Source organism: Tasmannia lanceolata, unplaced genomic scaffold (assembly GCF_043159265.1).
Source record: "Tasmannia lanceolata isolate RefF3 unplaced genomic scaffold, GAP_Taslan_0.1 ptg000008l, whole genome shotgun sequence".
NCBI classification, from domain to species: Eukaryota; Viridiplantae; Streptophyta; class Magnoliopsida; order Canellales; family Winteraceae; genus Tasmannia; species Tasmannia lanceolata.
In genome coordinates, this window is record NW_027518685.1 from 13,120,411 (window position 1) to 13,137,404 (window position 16,994).

The window sequence follows — 16,994 nt, forward strand, 5'->3', positions numbered from 1 at the left end:
CCATAGGCCATCCCTTCCGTAACCACACACTCCAGAGCAACTCTCACTTTAACTTTGGGCTTTGGGTTGGGTTTTTGTTTACCAGGTGGTAGTTCTCTATACACAGATGAATACGTGAGTTAGATTTAGCATTGCTATGATACCAAATGCTAGGTGCCTAACCATTATACCAAAAGCCCGATGACTAATGGAATGCATCAGACTAAGCCCTTTAAACTTATCCCATTCCAGGTTGGATCCCATGTAGTCTCATACCTAAGTAGGCCTCTACTTCGGACCTCAATACCAACAACCAAAGTTAGGACCCACTATGTAATAATCAATGGGCGTGTTTCATTGTATTACAATGGGGTCGTGCCCTATTGAAGCTTGGCTCCCTATAACATATAACAAGATACTAATTGCGTCCAAACAAGAGCCAACGGATAGAGTAGAGACCATAAACTTCTCAGATTATACGGGTAGGATCATCCGGATCATATTGTTCTGTGGCCCCTTTGAATTGTAAAGCGTGGCCCACAAGGATGAATAAGTCATTTACTTTTCTAGAGAGAGAGAGAGTAGCAAGTGTACCTTGATACTAAAGCAAAGGCCTTTCAGCCACAACGCGCAAAACCAAACGAATCTTTTAGCTTTACTAAACATACATACCCCCTCTTCTTCTTATTATTCATTCTTCCCTCAAACAAATTCCCATTTCCCTCCCAGTTCCCGCCATGGATTCTCCCATCCACTCCTCCCCCTTACAAAAACCGATCCCTAACCCCCCACCGGAAAACATACCCTCAGACCCGCCGGAAAAGACCACCGTAAATACTCCGTCACCACCGAACCGGTCCCACCGAGAACTCCAGCTGGCACTGTCTCCATCGCCGATCTCGAACCTATCCCACCGGGAAGAGCAGGTGGCACTGTCTCCAATTGCGATCGTGAACCGGTCGAACCGGGAAGAGACTCCTGCCGTTACAAAAATGGAGGGTCTGGATCGTCGATTTAAGGTGGGGTCCGCGATCCATCGACGGTCGAAAAGGGAAGCAATAGTGGGGAAGGTAGCTTTGGGTTTTAGGGTTTGTGGGCTTCTTTTCTGCCTGGTGTCTTTCTCCGTAATGGCAGCTGATAAAAATCGGGGATGGGCCGGAGATTCTTTCTATATATACAAGGCATACAGGTAAATTCTCTTTTTGAATTGTTTAATTTCTCTTCTTTTGATTATAAATCTTCTTGTGTTTTTTGAATTCTATTGGGGTTCTTCTCTTTTTGAATTTTGAATTTTGAATTCTCCGGTTTTTGATGGAAAGTTCTTAAGAAATCCCAAATTTAAGGAACTAATGATTTTCTTTTGGTTAAATTTGAGCGCTCAAATTTTTCTTGATTTTTTTTTTAATATTCTTTTTCATTTGTGGGACTTTTTTTGTATTTTGCATTTGGGTTTTTTGGTTTTTGAAGTTGTGTGATTAGAGGTTCTTTATTTTGTTTCCTCAATTTGGTTGATTTTTATTTTGTTTTCTTTTTGGGCTTTATAATGAAATTTTGTGAGGGTTGTGTTGACTCTTGTCGACTTTTTTGCTACTGTTTGTCTCGTTGTATGTAAATTTGGTGTTCTTCTCCGATTCTTTTTTAATTTTTAATTAGGTTTCTCTTTTTTATAACTGCAGATTCGAAAATTGCCCATTGTTTTCAATTACTGACTTTATTTTCTGTTTCATTCTTCTTCTTCTCCGATCCTATGCATCATGCATGTCTGGATGGACCCATTGCACCTTATACCACAAGGCTAATGTGGGCCAACGCATGTAGATTTAGCGCTCAAATATTACATACAGAGAAATTTTTTTAGATATTTTCCAGGAGAAATAATTTCCCAGCGTTTCCACATTTTCCATGGATTTTTTTCCAAAATAAAATTTTTCTTTGTTTTTTCAGGGAAAATTGCAAACAACTCGTAATAAACCTCGAAATCTTATTTCCAATGGAATATTTGTTTCCATGAAAAGAAATTATTTTCTATAATTTTATTTTCCCCGGAAATAAACCTCGAAATCTTATTTCCAATGGAATATTTGTTTCCATGAAAAGAAATTATTTTCTATAATTTTATTTTCCCCGGAATGCCGAGAAAAGGTGTGGAAATATCATTTCCCTATTTTTTGGGGAAGTTTTTAGTAAAGGGGATTTGCTATACAATTTTGCGGAAAGCCATGTCAAAAAAAAGATGAATTAAATGAATAAGACAAAATCTGATAAAAATGAGCCTATGTGGCTGGTCTCGTGCTAGATGAGCCGCGAAATGGCATTCTGCAAAATTGCCTAGCAAATCATGTAAGTCTATGCATTGAAAATATGTTTTTGTTTTAGTAAGTTAGTCGATGAGAAAATGGTGGGGAAATTTTTGTAGGTATTGCATTTCGGCGACCGTTATTGGGTTTGTATACTCGGGGTTCCAGGCGTACGGAATGGCTCACCATTTCATTACGGGGGAGCACCTTATCCCCATCCCCATTCGCTATTACTTCGATTTCTCAATGGACCAGGCAAGTGTATTTATTATTCCCAAAATGCTATTTCTCATTTGAGAAAAATGAGCTTCCCTGCGCTTAAGTGGCTTAAAAAGGAAGGCACAGGGAGCTTCCCTTCGCTTAAGTGGCTTAAAAAGCCTCCCATTGGTTCGTATAGCGGGTCCACCTATGCGTCTACCTATGCGGGTCCACAAAAAAGTGACCAATGGGAGGCTTTTTAAGCCCACCTGAGCATTTTCAAGCCAAAATGCTATTTCTTATTTCTTCATGTATTTACAATTTTATTACAAGGTGGAATCCCTCTTAAGTATGACACTAGGTGAGCTATGCTTGGTCTAGATCGCACCCAATCAGATAGGAATCCATTGATAGGATCAATTAGGGTTGTGATTGAGTAGAGAAACTTTTCATACTTTATAGGTCCATTTTTTTTAAACAATTTATTTTATACTTGAAATGTTTGAAAACCAACGTCTATATAATTTATGTACATGAGTATTTAAAAATTTGTGGATACCATTCTTTTCTAATACTTAATCTGACCTTTTCCTTTTCCCTTTTACTTATATTTGGGAAAAGATATGAGCACCCTTCTCTTAATAAATACCTGTAGAAAGCTATCACAATTCCAAAAAAGCTACCAATGAATGGCCTATAAAGGAAGTGTTTAATAAAGTTTTGAATGCCATTATGAAAAAGGGGGTGTTGATATCTTTTTTCCCTTGACAATCCAACCCCCTCATTCGAATGACCCTGTCATGGATCACTTACAAAATTTCATGAAAAATGTAGACTTGTGCACAGAGATGTAACTAAAATTTCATTTTATTGTTAAATGTGTAGATACTATCTTATTTGCTAATCTCGGCATCGTCTTCGGCTGCTACTCGGACAGAGGAGTGGGTATCCAACTGGGGAGAGGATGAATTCACGAAAATGGCCATCGCTTCCGTCGGAATGTCATTCCTAGCATTTATATCTTTTGCCCTTAGCTCTCTCGTCTCTGGTTACCATCTCTGTAATCTAAACTTCTAATCCCATTAGTCATAATCTTCTTGAATAAAAAGAAAAAAAAAAAAAGTAGAAGAAAATTAACAGATGGCAAAGGGATAGATATAGAAATAGAGAGAGAGAATGTATCATAGAAACTTTGATTGAGAGAGAATAACTTTGATTTTTCTGTGTGGATTACTTTTGTGGGGTCGGTATAGGAGATTATTTTACTCTAGTGGGTGGAGGAGAAGAGTTGGCAATACACAGCCTGTGCTTTTGTGCTAAAGTAAGGGCCAAAAGTAAGTTTGTTTGTTTGCTTGTTTGTTTTTCTCTCTTTGTTGGTACGAGGAAACTCTCAAAAACAAAGGATGCATACTGTGCAGTTAACCTCCCCCTCATGCCATAGAACCAATAGGAGCTCATAAGATGGACAGGTTGCTTTATAATGGAGATTATGTAGGTTCCTTGTAGTTTTGATGCCTACTTTTCATAAATAAATTTGCTATTAGGGGGCCTAAGTAAGGTACTTTTTTATTTAGTCAAGACCCTATGTGTGTAAGAGAGAGATAAAGAGAGAAAACCCACACCTGCCCACCTTATTGATTTGAAGTCATAATGCTGAGTAGAAGAGAAAAGATGATGCAAGCAAAGTTCATGGATGTTGAATCACCACCTTGATTTAAATTTTTTGGTCACCTTGAATACAATTTTGGATGAGAATTGAATGTCTATTCAAGGATCAAACCAAAGCCATGGATGTTGAATGCTCTAAGATGGAATACAGTTATGTGAAGCTGAAAGATTGATCTAAGAAGAGTTCTAAAATGAAGGGCGGCCTTGCAAAATAGGGATGAAAGGGTGCCCCCATTGGTTGTAAATCATCATAGCTGATTAAATGTGCATTGACTTTTCATCTAATGCACTTTGATGATTTACAACCATTGGAGGTGCCCTTTCATCCCTAATTTGCAAGGGCGCCCCTCACTTTAGAACTCCTCTTGATCTAATCGTGCTTCATCAAAATTATGAACCGAAAAAGTTAAAAATCAAGAGCTAATATGCTACTTATATCTAACCAAAATGAGAAATCATAAAAGGGATCAACCTTCGAGTTGAGAGAGGGGTTGGTTTTGAGATTGTTTTCCCCAAGTTATGCTCCTCTAGGAGGATTTGGACGAGTAAGGATCAGGCCTTAGAACTGAGGAATAGATTGTTTTCCCCAAGTTAAGCCCTCCTTTGAATATTGATGCTCAAGTTGTAGGAAAAGTTTTTGGGCTCTTAGAACTGAGGTCCCCTTGCACTTAGGGGTTGCTGTCTATATAGACTTGAGGGGTAAAGGGCGAACATTCCTTAAGCATGGAGAAATGAGGATTGAGGTGTTTGAGTCACTTTAGAAGTGGATTGGTTCACTTTTTATGAAAAAAATAAATTTTAAGTTAAAATCAAGGGAGAAGATTATAGCTTCTATTTTGCTCGTGAAACCATAACCCTAGGAATATTCTAGTGCTTCTCCCCTGACTGTGGGCGTTAGAATCATCCTAGGAGTGTTTAGCAAAGAATCGGGTCACTAGTACTGGAATTATTATAAAAAAAGTTGGTCGCCCAACTTTTTGTTTGGCTCCGTTCACTTGTTTTCTAGATGTTGTGGAAGAAAAGAAAGGAAAATAATCTGACGTGGAAAACTGGAAAAGAAAGGAAAAGAAATTGTGAGAAAATTCTTTTTTCTCGTTGTTCATTTGGCCGAGAAAGGAAAAGAAAGTATGTAGGCAAAGTGGTTTTCTCAGGAAAATGATTTTCTCATCCTTTTGGTGAGAAAATTTAGAGGAAAAGGATGAGAAAATTTAGAGGGAAAGTGCAAGAAAGTTGGTTTTCCACGTAATTATTTAGAATTTCCATGTGTGTAAATCCGCTTTCCCAAGAATACAAGGGAATGGCGGAAAATGTCCAATTATGTCCAATCATGAGAAAATTTTGCTTACTTTCTTCTCCTTTCCTTTCTCGAGAAGGCGAGTGAACAGAGCCTTCGTGTCGCTATCTCCTTGAGTGGTTGCTTAGTTTCATGGGCAATTGTCCATTCAACAATTCAACTGACCAGTTTGTTAGGTTAGGTCTTTTAAAACCTAGCGATTTTGATGAGAATCACTGGATTTTTTTTATTATCATTTGTAAAGCAATGCATCTGAAAGGTTTGGATATAGTTCAAAGGCATGTAAATCTTTAAGAAACATTCACTTCTCTCTCAGATTATTCTTAAAATCAATCACTTATATCAAACCTCGATCATCATCAAATTGCAACCTTTGGGATTTCAACTCTCGTTAACTCATGCAAGAATAAAACTAGGTTTCAAAACATGGATACGAAGGATTCATAACCATGGTTGCAAATAACTTTCGAAGTATAAATGATTAAATAATACCAACTCTTAGGCCTTGTTCGTTTCAGATTGGTGCAACCGATTGTGGGCCCCACAATGATTATTGAACTCCAGATTACATTTAATCAGTTTGGGGTCCCCAATCGGCTGCAACAATCTGAAAAGAACAGGGCCTTAATAGCTTAAGCTTTTGGAGTAATTGGTTGCTAGCCACCTTGGCGGAAAGCCAAAGGGCTAGCAAATCACTTCTATTAATACTTGCGGCTATGGAGTTATTATATGGTACACGAAAAATTAGCTCCTCATTTCAACGGGTGGGCCTATTCACTGTATTTTTTGAATTTTTTAAGCCATCTATTTTACACTAAAAATACTGGAGGACAAACAAATGAGCGGTTTAGATCATCCAAATAGGTGGGCCATACTATTACTTTATTTCAGCCCACGTATCATATAAAAATCTTGTAGTGCGCTCTCATTACAAGTCCTCCTAATCCGAGAAATGTTGTACACGTGTCAGCACACTAAGACCCTATGCGCATTGCGCACCCCCTCCTTTTTATATACGCAGAAGATGAAGTGCAGCTGGTTAAGATAAGTGTTGCAATGAAGGCCTTCCTCACCAACAACCTCCCTCTCTCTCCTTCTCCTTCCTGCTCCATCTCAAAACCCTCCCTCCTCCTTTCATTCATCTCCATTAAACATGAGAAAATGACAACTACACCCACTTGGAAAAATCAACCTTCTCTTTCTCCTCTAAGAATTTCTGCAACTTCCCAAACTGCCCCTGCTTCCATTGAAACAGCCACCAATTTTCAGGTCCCATCTGAAATGAAGGCTTGGGTGTATGGAGAATATGGTGGTGTTAATGTTTTGAAGTTGGACTCGAAAGTTTTAGTCCCAGAAGTAAAAGAAGACCAGGTTCTTATTAAGGTTGTGGCTGCCGCGCTGAATCCTGTAGATGCTAAGAGGATGATGGGGAAATTCAAAGCTACTGATTCTCCTCTACCTGTAAGTTTGGGTTTGTTGTTCTTTGTTTTACTTTTGAATAGTTGGGTGTGTGTTTTGAAGTTGATTATTCTTGTAACAAATGGGTGTGTAATTTATTTATTTTTTTAAATCGATATGAGGGATTTTGGTCCTTATTTTGATTAAATAGGTACCCATTTTGAATTTCTGTTAATTGGGAACTTATGGTTTCTAGCAGTGTCTTTTTTTTTCTATATTTGATTGAAGATTCGAAATTAAAGTATAAAGTTTCCTTTTAGATTGTGGGAGAAATGTTCATGAGGGAAATGGTCCATGAAAGGCTTGCATTATAACAAAGAGACGATTTTTGGATAAGTGATATTGGGTACTTTTATCTTTTATCTTTTTTATTTTTTTCTTCTAAAGTTATTCTGTTAATTCCCTTTGGAATTTGAAATGGAAACATACCAATGTGTTTGAATTTGGCACCATAATTACGGGTTGATCGTCAATCATAAATTTCTATTTTCCTTTTATTGTGAATCTACATATGTTTGTTGTTGAGTTTTGTTTCATTTCACAGCCATTAGGTTTATAACAGGTTGTGGGACTCTAGTTATTTCCTAGTTTGGCTAGGAGTGTATTAGTTTTAGGTACTAGGAGAGAATATCAATAAGTGAATATATAGTTGCTTGGGAAAAAAAAAGAGTGGATATCACTAGGACATCTCTCAAAGGGTTTGAGATAGGGTTTCTCTTAATTGGGAATGGAGAGAGGGTTTTGGATTGATCCGGAGCTGTTTGAATCAATCGGAGTGAAGACGAGAGCAAGATTTGCTTGGTTTTGGGTTTTCTCCCACACTGAAAAGCGACCTACCTGGGTTAGGAGTGTCCCACCTTTAGGGAAAGGCGATCGCCCACTAGTGGATAAGCAACTTACCAGAGCACCGAGATTAACACCAAAATCAACAGTTTGCTTTCTAAAGCATATGGGGGGATCTAAAAAGGTTGCAAGAGGTACACATGTGAATATTGATAATGAGAAATCCAATAGAAAGGCTAGCTTCACTCGTTAACAGATAAGGGTGAAGGACAAGGTATTACAGGTAAAGAATATTAATTGGACTCTGGTTGTCTTATAACTTTATGTTCAACATTATGGAGGGAGAATAAACGTCTATGGGATAAGTTGGAGACACTCTACATGTCAAAGAGTTCGTACAACAGGTTGTATCTGAAGCATCAGTCGTATCGGCTAAATATGTAGGAAGACGGAAATCTTCTTGAACACATGATCGTGTCCAATGGGATCATGGATGATCGCCACAAAGTTGATGAAAGCAGTGTTTAAAAATGCGGATACGACGCGGAATGCGGCCGAAGAAAATCCTTGTTGACTCGGCGCGGACGCGGCCAAGAACGCGGTTGATGCGGCTACGTCAGATGAGTCGTAATTTTTATAAAAAAAACATGAAAAAATACAAAATATATATATATATATATATATATATATATATATATATAAATCAAGAAAAAAATAAGTACTAAAGAAACAACATTTATAATTATCATCATAAACTAAATCTTTAGTGATATGAATCATATATTCTGCAAAAAAAAAAAAAAAACATTTAGGGATAGGATACATTCAACCATTTTTCTTCCCCGGGCCACCCCCTTGTAGTGTAAAAGAGTAATCATGAATGCACTAGAGTGGGCTGGCCCAAGGAAGAAACTGGGGCAGATATATCACTTCTCTATTTTTATCATGGAGGGTGAAAAAATAAATAGGCAATGTTAAACATTGAACCACAAAATATTACACATTATTGGGTACTATGATTGTATGTTTGGGGTTATTTTCCAGTGTGTTAGGGGACCCAAAGATAAGTCTATCAAATCAATGGACGGTTTTGATAATTGCACTAACCCAGCTTGCCTTTTCTTTTTTAATTTGCTTGTGAGAGTTTTTTGGAAATCTAATAACATTTTGACATCTGTTAATTAATAAAACACAAGATGAGTCATTATCAGTGGCCTAAAAGATTTAGGGAAATGATACATTTGGCCCCTTTCCTTCTTTGGTCCACCCCCTTGTAGTGTAAACGGATAGCCATAAATACTCGAGGGGTCTGGCCCAGGAAAGAAAAGGGGGTGAATATACCACTTCCAAATAATATTTAATCTCCTAAAGATGTTCGTGAGAGAGGGAGAGCGATTCACAAATGCTAGAGAGAGAGAGAGAGCCGTTCATAACTGCTCCTATAGAGAGCTGGCCTAGGAAAGAAAAGGGGTGTGAATATGTCACTTCCTAATAGGTTAATGATGGCAGGTGAGAGACAGGATGTGATAAAGCATGCAGTTGTACCCCACCTATTCCTCCCTACTTAGCTTTAAGTACACTCTATTCTTTCTCCACATCTTACACGTCTAAAGCAAGTCAGATTGCATTTACTCGAGATAAGTCTTCGATTTGGCCAAACTCAGCCCGACTCGGCCTGAACTTGCCGAGTCCGTGACTCCCGAACGCGGCCATCACCATTCCCCGTCGACTCGGCCGAGTTCTGAGCCGAGTCGACGAGTTTTTAAATACTGGATGAAAGTATGATAGAAGAAGACAATGCCTTATTGCTTCTTACATCAGTTTGTGATTCATAATGCAATCCGGAGATAATATTTCTATTTATTAAAGCTACGTGAAGCTGGAAGAAGTCACAACATTGCACCTATCTCACGAGATTAGGAAGAAGCCCAATCTTGAGGGAAACCATGTTTATGGGTTGATTACTCCATAGAGAATCAGATATGGAAATTTTCTAACAGGGGATCCGAAAAACAGGCCGAGATGTGGGGTAAGTGGGAAATGTGTGCAATGTTTTTGTTGCAAGGAGTGTTGCTATATGAATCTAGATTATCCAGAGTATTTTTACAAGGATAATAATAACAATTCCGATAGTACTATGGCAGCAATGTTGGGTAGACAGAACGAGATTGTTGGAGATGTCCTCACAGTCTCCACAAGTAATAACACACTTCTCTTCACTATGAGTGGATTTTAAATTCCATTTGTTATGTTCGTGTGTGCTCTGGGAGGTAATATTTTGATATTTTCCAAGAGATAAGGGAAAGTATAGTGTACTTAGTTGATGGGTGACATCATGAGTCTTGGGATGACGAAGATCAAGATATCAATGGAGTGCATAGTTATAAATTCCGTTTAGTTCTGACCGGAATCCGGAACGGAACGACCATATATGCCGTTCCGGTCGTTCCGGCCGGAATTCCACCGGAATCCGGAATTCTGGACGAAACAGGCGGAATGTGCTGTTTCGTCCAGAATTCCCCAAATCCTGTTTTTTGGTTCATCTCTTCCTGTTTCTGCTTCTCCCTGTTTCTGCTTCCTGGTTCTATTTACATGTAAAGTCATTTAAGTTACTTAAGATTCACATGTAAATAAGGGAATACCCCCCATTTGGATCTATTAAAAATAGTTTCAAGACCCAAATTTAAAAGGATAAAAAGTCAACTTTCCAGTTTTAGTACAAAATGTGAAAAAATGGGTCGGGTCAAAATCCTAACTTCCAAACGATGGGGTATTTTCCTAATTTTAAAAATTCATAAAATCTATCATGTCTAAACATTATTAAATCCCAAAAGTCTGGTAAAGAAAGTCTCATAATTTGGTCTCTAAAATTTTTTCATCTTGTTAGGCACTGGTCAACGCACTGATCAACACATTGGTCAACATGCTGGTCAACACATTCATTTCAGTTGATAGTGATTTTCCTTTAAGTAAATGTTGGATCTTCTATATATTTTGTTCAACTAATTGTTTCTTCTATTTATCTCACAATTTATGATTTTTTTTGGATTATTTTCATATTTTTAACTATTAAAAAAAAATTCCCTCGTCGTAGCGGAACGAAAAGTTTCGAATGAAACGGACGAAACACCAAAACGTTTCGTTCCGATAGCCAAAACGAAACGGCGAACGAAACGGAATTTATAACTTAGATGGAGTGGCTCATTTATGTCCTAAAAATATAAAAGAATCTAATATCCCTTAGCAGCTTGGACTCTAGAGGTTGCAGGTGCTCAGCTGCATGTATGTGCTCAGCTGCATGAAAATCACATGCTGCTTCATGGTACTTATGAAGGGAGAGAAGTGTGGTAGACTGTATCATCAGATGGAACATATGGTGTTTAATAGTGTTCCTGTGTTCTCGATGGGTAGCTAGAAATAGAGTGCACAAAGTGGCAAGGCCTTATGTAGGGTCTCTTTCACAGTTAGAGCAGTTAGAGCACAGACATGTGTGCCTGGTTCTAAGTTGTAGACAATAGTGATGTGATGATTCTTTTGTTGGGAGAGGACAGATCAATGTTCTCTTGAGTTGCTAAGATGAGTTGAATCGAGGCAGCTATACGTATGCATTGAATGTGTTGATCAAGTCAGGTGAAGTCAGTATCAGGATGATTTGATGGGGTGTGTAGTTGGCGAATTTTAAGGCCAATGGATCTTTTCGGTGACACAGCAGATGGGTAGAAACATCAATGGGACATATTCAAGGTGGCTACGAAGTAAGGTGGAGATTGTTGGATTTTGTCTTCACTGCTGTTTGGGTTTTTAACATGTTTTGGGACTCATGTTATTTCCTAGTTTAACTAAGAGGGTAGTAGGTTTGAGGTTTTAGGAGAGAACCTACACACACACACACCTATATATATAGTACCTTGGAAAAAATAGAGGATAACAGAAATCATTCAAAAAAAAGAGAGAGGATAACACAAGGAAATCTCACCAAGGGTTTGGGAGGAGGATTTTGTTGATGGTGAGTGGGGAGGAAGGGCGAGACTGGGATTTACTGGGAAGAGGATAGGGTTCTGGCTTGTAGGATTGGGATAGTATATTGTAATCTTTGATATCGTTTTTCATATAGTGGAATCAGTTCTCTCCCCTTTGACGTATGCATCATTGCCGAACTGTGTATGCATGCTTATGTGTGTTCCATCATTCCAATCTTTTGCACTGTTCAGATTGTATATTTTGCCCTTTTAGTTTCTCTACATTTATATTGGGCAATTTCCTGCATTGATCTTGGATAAGATGCAACTCATGCAATTTAGTTTGCATTATTAGTCATCAATTGTTTGCTTCCTTGTGGAGGTTCGCTTTATTACTGGCAATATGTTTTCATCAATCTAGTTGTTGATATAAATTGACTATTTGTTCATGAAAGCATCTGCATTTGCATATGGAATTTGTCTTTTTCCTGTGCTCATGTATCTCTGCTGTTCGTTCAAATTTTCAGAATAATACTCTCATTTCATCTGCAATCAAAACACACACAATCCATAACATTTCATGTTTTCAATATTTTTATTGAACAATGAAGATTGAAGGGAATTTCGATACTTTCCATAAAATTGCAGGCTCATCTGATTTAAAATTAGGTGCTAGATGTCATATGGGTTACCTTAGTTTTTGAACTATGGAATTTTGGAAGGTCATTTTTTCCTCCTTGTCTCTGAATGGGGGTTTGGTGTAGACTGTTCCAGGTTATGATGTGGCTGGTGTGGTGGTAAAGGTGGGCAGCCAAGTGAAGACTTTGAAGGTAGGGGATGAAGTATATGGGGACATCAATGAGAAAGCTTTGGAAAATCCCAAACAATATGGATCACTTGCTGAGTACACTGCAGTTGAGGAGAAACTGTTGGCTCCAAAACCCAAGAATCTGGATTTCCTACAGGCTGCTGGCCTTCCTCTTGCCATTGAGACTGCCTACGAAGGTCTTGAAAGAGCTGGATTTTCTGCTGGTAAATCTATCCTTGTTTTGGGTGGTGCTGGTGGTGTTGGAACATTGGTAGTTCAGGTGACTCATTTTTTGTTTTCTCTTTTATTGAACCCATTACTTGCAGATAAGTAAAACAGTTGAACTGGATTATTGAATTATTACAATTCTCTTTCCTTCATTTTAAACATTTACCTTGTTATTAACATTGCCTTTTCCATCTGATAGTACTTCAATGCTCTGTGTAGTAGACATCTATAAAAGTAACTAACAGTTTTAGCTTGCTGAGACTTTTCAAGTTCAGAAACACTAAATGGAAATGACGTGATATAATATCATTTTATTTATTTATCAGATGGTGGGATATAGGATTCATTTCATAATAGGGTGGCAAAGTTTAAGGCCGGCTGCCAACCTGATGCCAACCCTCCTCCTCCTTTATCCATGTAGACGAACTTACCCAACTAGTGTCAGGATTAGACTTAATCACTTTGAGCCGGGTAGGTTCTTTCACCTTCTTCATAAATTTTTTCTAAAGGATTCATTGACCGGCCCCAACTAGTTTGGGACAAAGGCTTAGTTGAGTTAAGTATGGTGGGATATGCCAGAAAAATTGCATTAACAACTTGTGCTTCGTTATATCGATAGAATGAATCTCCCATTTTTTTTAGTTTTTGTTTTGACTTTCTTTTCTGAAATTATTCTGAACCATCTAAGATAGTTGGGCTAATCCTGAATTTTTTTTAATTCTCGTTTTGGGTAGTACATGATACCCCCCAAGTTCTATTTTACTAGGGATTAATGCATGGCATCAATGACATGATTCGTCAGTCTGCACGAAAAGTGTGCCTGTCCCTAGAGTTCCAAACTTCCTTAACTGGAGGCTTTGTATACATAATTACAGGCTATTATTGTTTGATTTATGCTCGTTTTATGTCACGCTTTATATTAATCAGGTTAATTTATCATTACATATGAGCTTTTTTTATGTCGTTATTGCTTGAATTGAAGAGGGCGAGCCTTGGCGCAATGGTAAGGTTGCTCCATTGTGACCTGGTGGTCACGGGCTCGAGTCACGGAAACAGCCTCTCTGCAAAGCAGGGGTAAGGCTGTGTACATCTAGCCCTCCCCAGACCCCGCAATGGCAGGAGCCTCGTGCATTGGGCCGCCCGTTTTTTATTGCTCGAATTGTGCTCTATGCATGCCAGCATTGGCACATTGGAATGTTGAAACTTATTATCCCGTTCTAATCAGTTCTGAAAATTCTTTGTAGTTTGCTTAGAAACCTTATTCTATATGCTTGTGTTGCTATTGTTTGATTTTTTTCAAAGTTTTTAAAGCACATTCTCTCGGGTTTCCATTTGAAGCTCTCGCCTCTTGTTATGTAAGAGATGGCATGAATGAGAGTCTGGATTTGTCTTTTAAGAGAAGGTTTAGGACTTGGCTTTGCTCTGCAATGATGGATGGTCTCAAACTAAAAATGGTCTTAGAGAGGGAAATTGAAGGGCTTCTTGTTCTCAATGTGCCCGTAGAAAAAGGGTGAATCCCATGTTGATGTGTTAACCAGCTCATTTTGGTATGACCAAACTTGCTTATGGCTGAAAACAGCACTTCAGCTTTGGGGCTGAAACACACCCTTCAACATCTTCTCTGCAATTTCTTGATAGATGGTGATTCACATATCTTGGTTAGCAAAGTACCCCTTACAGATTATATCAATGAGCTGCTTTGAATCATTGCATATGTTAAGCTAGAATACTCTGAACAAAATTCATAGTCCACTGTAGGCCAAACTTGGTTGCTGGCTGCCTTGCATAAATATTGTTGGTGGACGTGGAATTGGATCTAGTTTCATCATGGAACAAAAATGGGGATCAGTTTTGTCAACATAAATATTTAGAATACTCTCTCTCTCTCTCTCTCTCTCTCTCAAGACACTGAAGAAAAAGATAGGGGATGGAACAACCAATTTTGAACAACATTTTGTACTCGTCTAACCATGTTTCACTGGAGCGTATTCACATCAAATTTCTTGGGGAGTGTCTCTTCAGGTTTTCATTTTTTTTGGTTTTCTTTCTTATATGAATTGAAACTTAAAAGCCTTCTCAACTCTCATTTTTTCAGTAATATTTGCTAGCTAAAACTCTCCTCCTGTTTTGTGACAGCTAGCGAAACAGGTTTTTGGTGCATCAAGAGTAGCAGCTACTTCAAGCACTGGAAAACTGGAGCTGTTGAAGAGCTTGGGAGTTGATTTGCCGATTGACTACACCAAAGAGAATTTTGAAGACCTACCCGAAAAATTTGACGTTGTGTATGACACAGTTGGTAAATTTATTCCACCCAAAATTGCCTATAGAAAGTAGCATCAACGAAAATCTGCCCACTTAAAATGCTGACATGAAGGCTGTCCAATTCTTCCTAAACTTTCAAAACCAGACATAACTTATGTCCAAAAGCAGTTGAGCCTCTAGCTCAATTGGTTCAGGCTTTTGTTCTGCAACCTTGAGGTCAGAAGTTCTGAAACACTGATGACATGATTAGTAATTTTACATTATAACGGTTCCTCCGGCTCAGATTTAAGTGGCTTCAGTTAAGCTGTGTACGCTTGTGCGCTGCATGTTAGAGGGATCCCTTTTATTGGGTTAATGTATCTGGAACAGAAAATGATAGGCCTCTAGTATCATACTTGTATTTTCAGGAAGCAATAATCGAGATTTTCAATTTTTGATGAAAATACCTTGAGGCCACGTTTGGATACCCACAAGATTTAGATTTTGATTTCTCACATTTTGGCATTTGAGATTTGGATCTGGATCAAATCCTTAAATTTCCAAATCAGCTACAACAGTGAATAAAAATCTGATTTTCAAATCTGTTCTGCAAGACATTATTTGGAAATCCAGATTTGTGGCAATTACCTTCACCCTCGCTGCTCCTCGACCTTGCTGCATCAGCAGCAAGACGTCTCTCTCTCTCTCTCTCTCTCTCTCTCTCTCTCTCTCTCTCTCTCTCGTATAACATGAGCATGGAGATGATTGATGTATTTTGTATCCAAAACTCAAATCCGAATTCAAATACAAAAATATGAGATATCCAAACGTGGCCTTAGTTCAAATAAAAATTACAGATGTGGGGTATTTTAGTTATATTTCCTGGACTTTGTCTTTGAAGTTTATTAATGAAAAGTGAATGAAACTATGCAGGCCAGTGTGATCGAGCTGTAAAAGCTTTGAAAGAAGGGGGTACTGTGGTGGTGCTCACAGGTGCTGTCTCTCCTCTAGGCTTCAGATTTGTGGTCACTTCAAACGGGTCAGTGTTGGTGAAACTGAACCCATTTTTGGAGAGCGGGGAGGTGAAGCCGGTGGTTGATCCGAAAGGTCCGTTCCCATTCTCGCAAGCGACAGAAGCATTTTCTTATCTCGAAACGGGCCAAGCTACTGGAAAGGTGGTCATATATCCAGTACCATGAAACAAGAGGGTATGTAGTATTTTTCTCTATTAGTACTAGGATTTGTCATGTTGAGTCTTGACTGTTACTGAGTTTTTCTCTTGGTAAGCAGTGTACAAAAAATTGTCCAAAAGTCTTACAACTTCTAGACAAATCAAGTCCTAAATCGGATCTTCAACAACTTGTACTTGTCCGCTTTCCTATTGAGTACAATCCCATTCATACTACACTATTGCTACTATAGATGATATACCTATGGCGCCGTAGAATTTTGAATCCCATTGTTCGCCTTTGAACACCACTTCAAACAACAACAAATTTCCTTCGGAAATATCCTTTCATCCGCTAATGATGTGACTCCTCTCTTGTGGTTGCGACTCTTCATGTTGGAACGAAACTAACTAGACGAAGGGAGAAGATGAGATTCAAAAGGAGAAACTTGTTCTCTTGATTCAGTTTGTTGGTTTGAAGAGACCTTCAACAACTTGTACTTGTCGGCTTCGAAATCTCGGATTTCGGTGAGGACCGCAACCGAAATGTTCCGAAACTGAAATTGCCTACCAAATTTCAGTTGAAATTTCAGCGAAAATTTTGATAAAATATTGTTATTTTTATGTCTTTACAGAATTTAAGTAATTTCGGCCCAAAAAGCTGACATTTCGGCCGAAATTTTGGGATTTCAGCTAAAATTTCGGTTTCGGTTTCGGTGAGGACCGAAATTACCCCGAAACCGAAATTTAAAACGTTGGATGCAAGGCCCCAATTACAGCTTACATTTCTAATCCGAAATTAACACTTCTTAAGTATGCTAGACTTTCCTACCATTCGAAAAAAAAAAAGTTATATAAAACTTTCCTATGCAACTACTGAAGGAGAGTAAATGGCTTATACTATTTCAAAACA

The 16,994-nt window shown here is 38.3% G+C and overlaps 2 protein-coding genes across 2 annotated transcripts; both read left to right on the top strand.

The window, feature by feature from the left end:
• The first annotated feature begins 592 nt into the window (after nucleotides 1-592).
• LOC143884417 (CASP-like protein 4A3) lies at nucleotides 593-3,707 on the top strand. Its single transcript, XM_077387970.1, has 3 exons — nucleotides 593-1,168; nucleotides 2,396-2,531; nucleotides 3,360-3,707. Exons 1-3 carry the CDS (start codon nucleotides 717-719, stop codon nucleotides 3,549-3,551), a joined length of 780 nt encoding a protein of 259 aa, XP_077244085.1. The 5' UTR covers nucleotides 593-716; the 3' UTR covers nucleotides 3,552-3,707.
• A 2,698-nt stretch (nucleotides 3,708-6,405) lies between these two features.
• Nucleotides 6,406-16,318, top strand: LOC143884416 (2-methylene-furan-3-one reductase-like). The gene is made up of 4 exons (XM_077387969.1): nucleotides 6,406-6,897; nucleotides 12,401-12,724; nucleotides 14,809-14,968; nucleotides 15,847-16,318. Exons 1-4 carry the CDS (start codon nucleotides 6,421-6,423, stop codon nucleotides 16,110-16,112), a joined length of 1,227 nt encoding a protein of 408 aa, XP_077244084.1. The 5' UTR covers nucleotides 6,406-6,420; the 3' UTR covers nucleotides 16,113-16,318.
• Nucleotides 16,319-16,994: the final 676 nt, after the last annotated feature.

Excerpts from the sequence above, each read along its gene's own strand:
- LOC143884417 (XM_077387970.1), top strand. The coding sequence starts at position 717 with ATGGATTCTCCCATCCACTCCTCCCCCTTACAAAAACCGATCCCTAAC. Across the intron at positions 1,169-2,395 it reads TATATATACAAGGCATACAG|GTATTGCATTTCGGCGACCG; the intron begins GTAAATTCTCTT and ends AAATTTTTGTAG. Across the intron at positions 2,532-3,359 it reads TCGATTTCTCAATGGACCAG|ATACTATCTTATTTGCTAAT; the intron begins GCAAGTGTATTT and ends TTAAATGTGTAG.
- LOC143884416 (XM_077387969.1), top strand. The coding sequence starts at position 6,421 with ATGCGCATTGCGCACCCCCTCCTTTTTATATACGCAGAAGATGAAGTG. Across the intron at positions 6,898-12,400 it reads CTACTGATTCTCCTCTACCT|ACTGTTCCAGGTTATGATGT; the intron begins GTAAGTTTGGGT and ends GGTTTGGTGTAG. Across the intron at positions 14,969-15,846 it reads CGTTGTGTATGACACAGTTG|GCCAGTGTGATCGAGCTGTA; the intron begins GTAAATTTATTC and ends GAAACTATGCAG.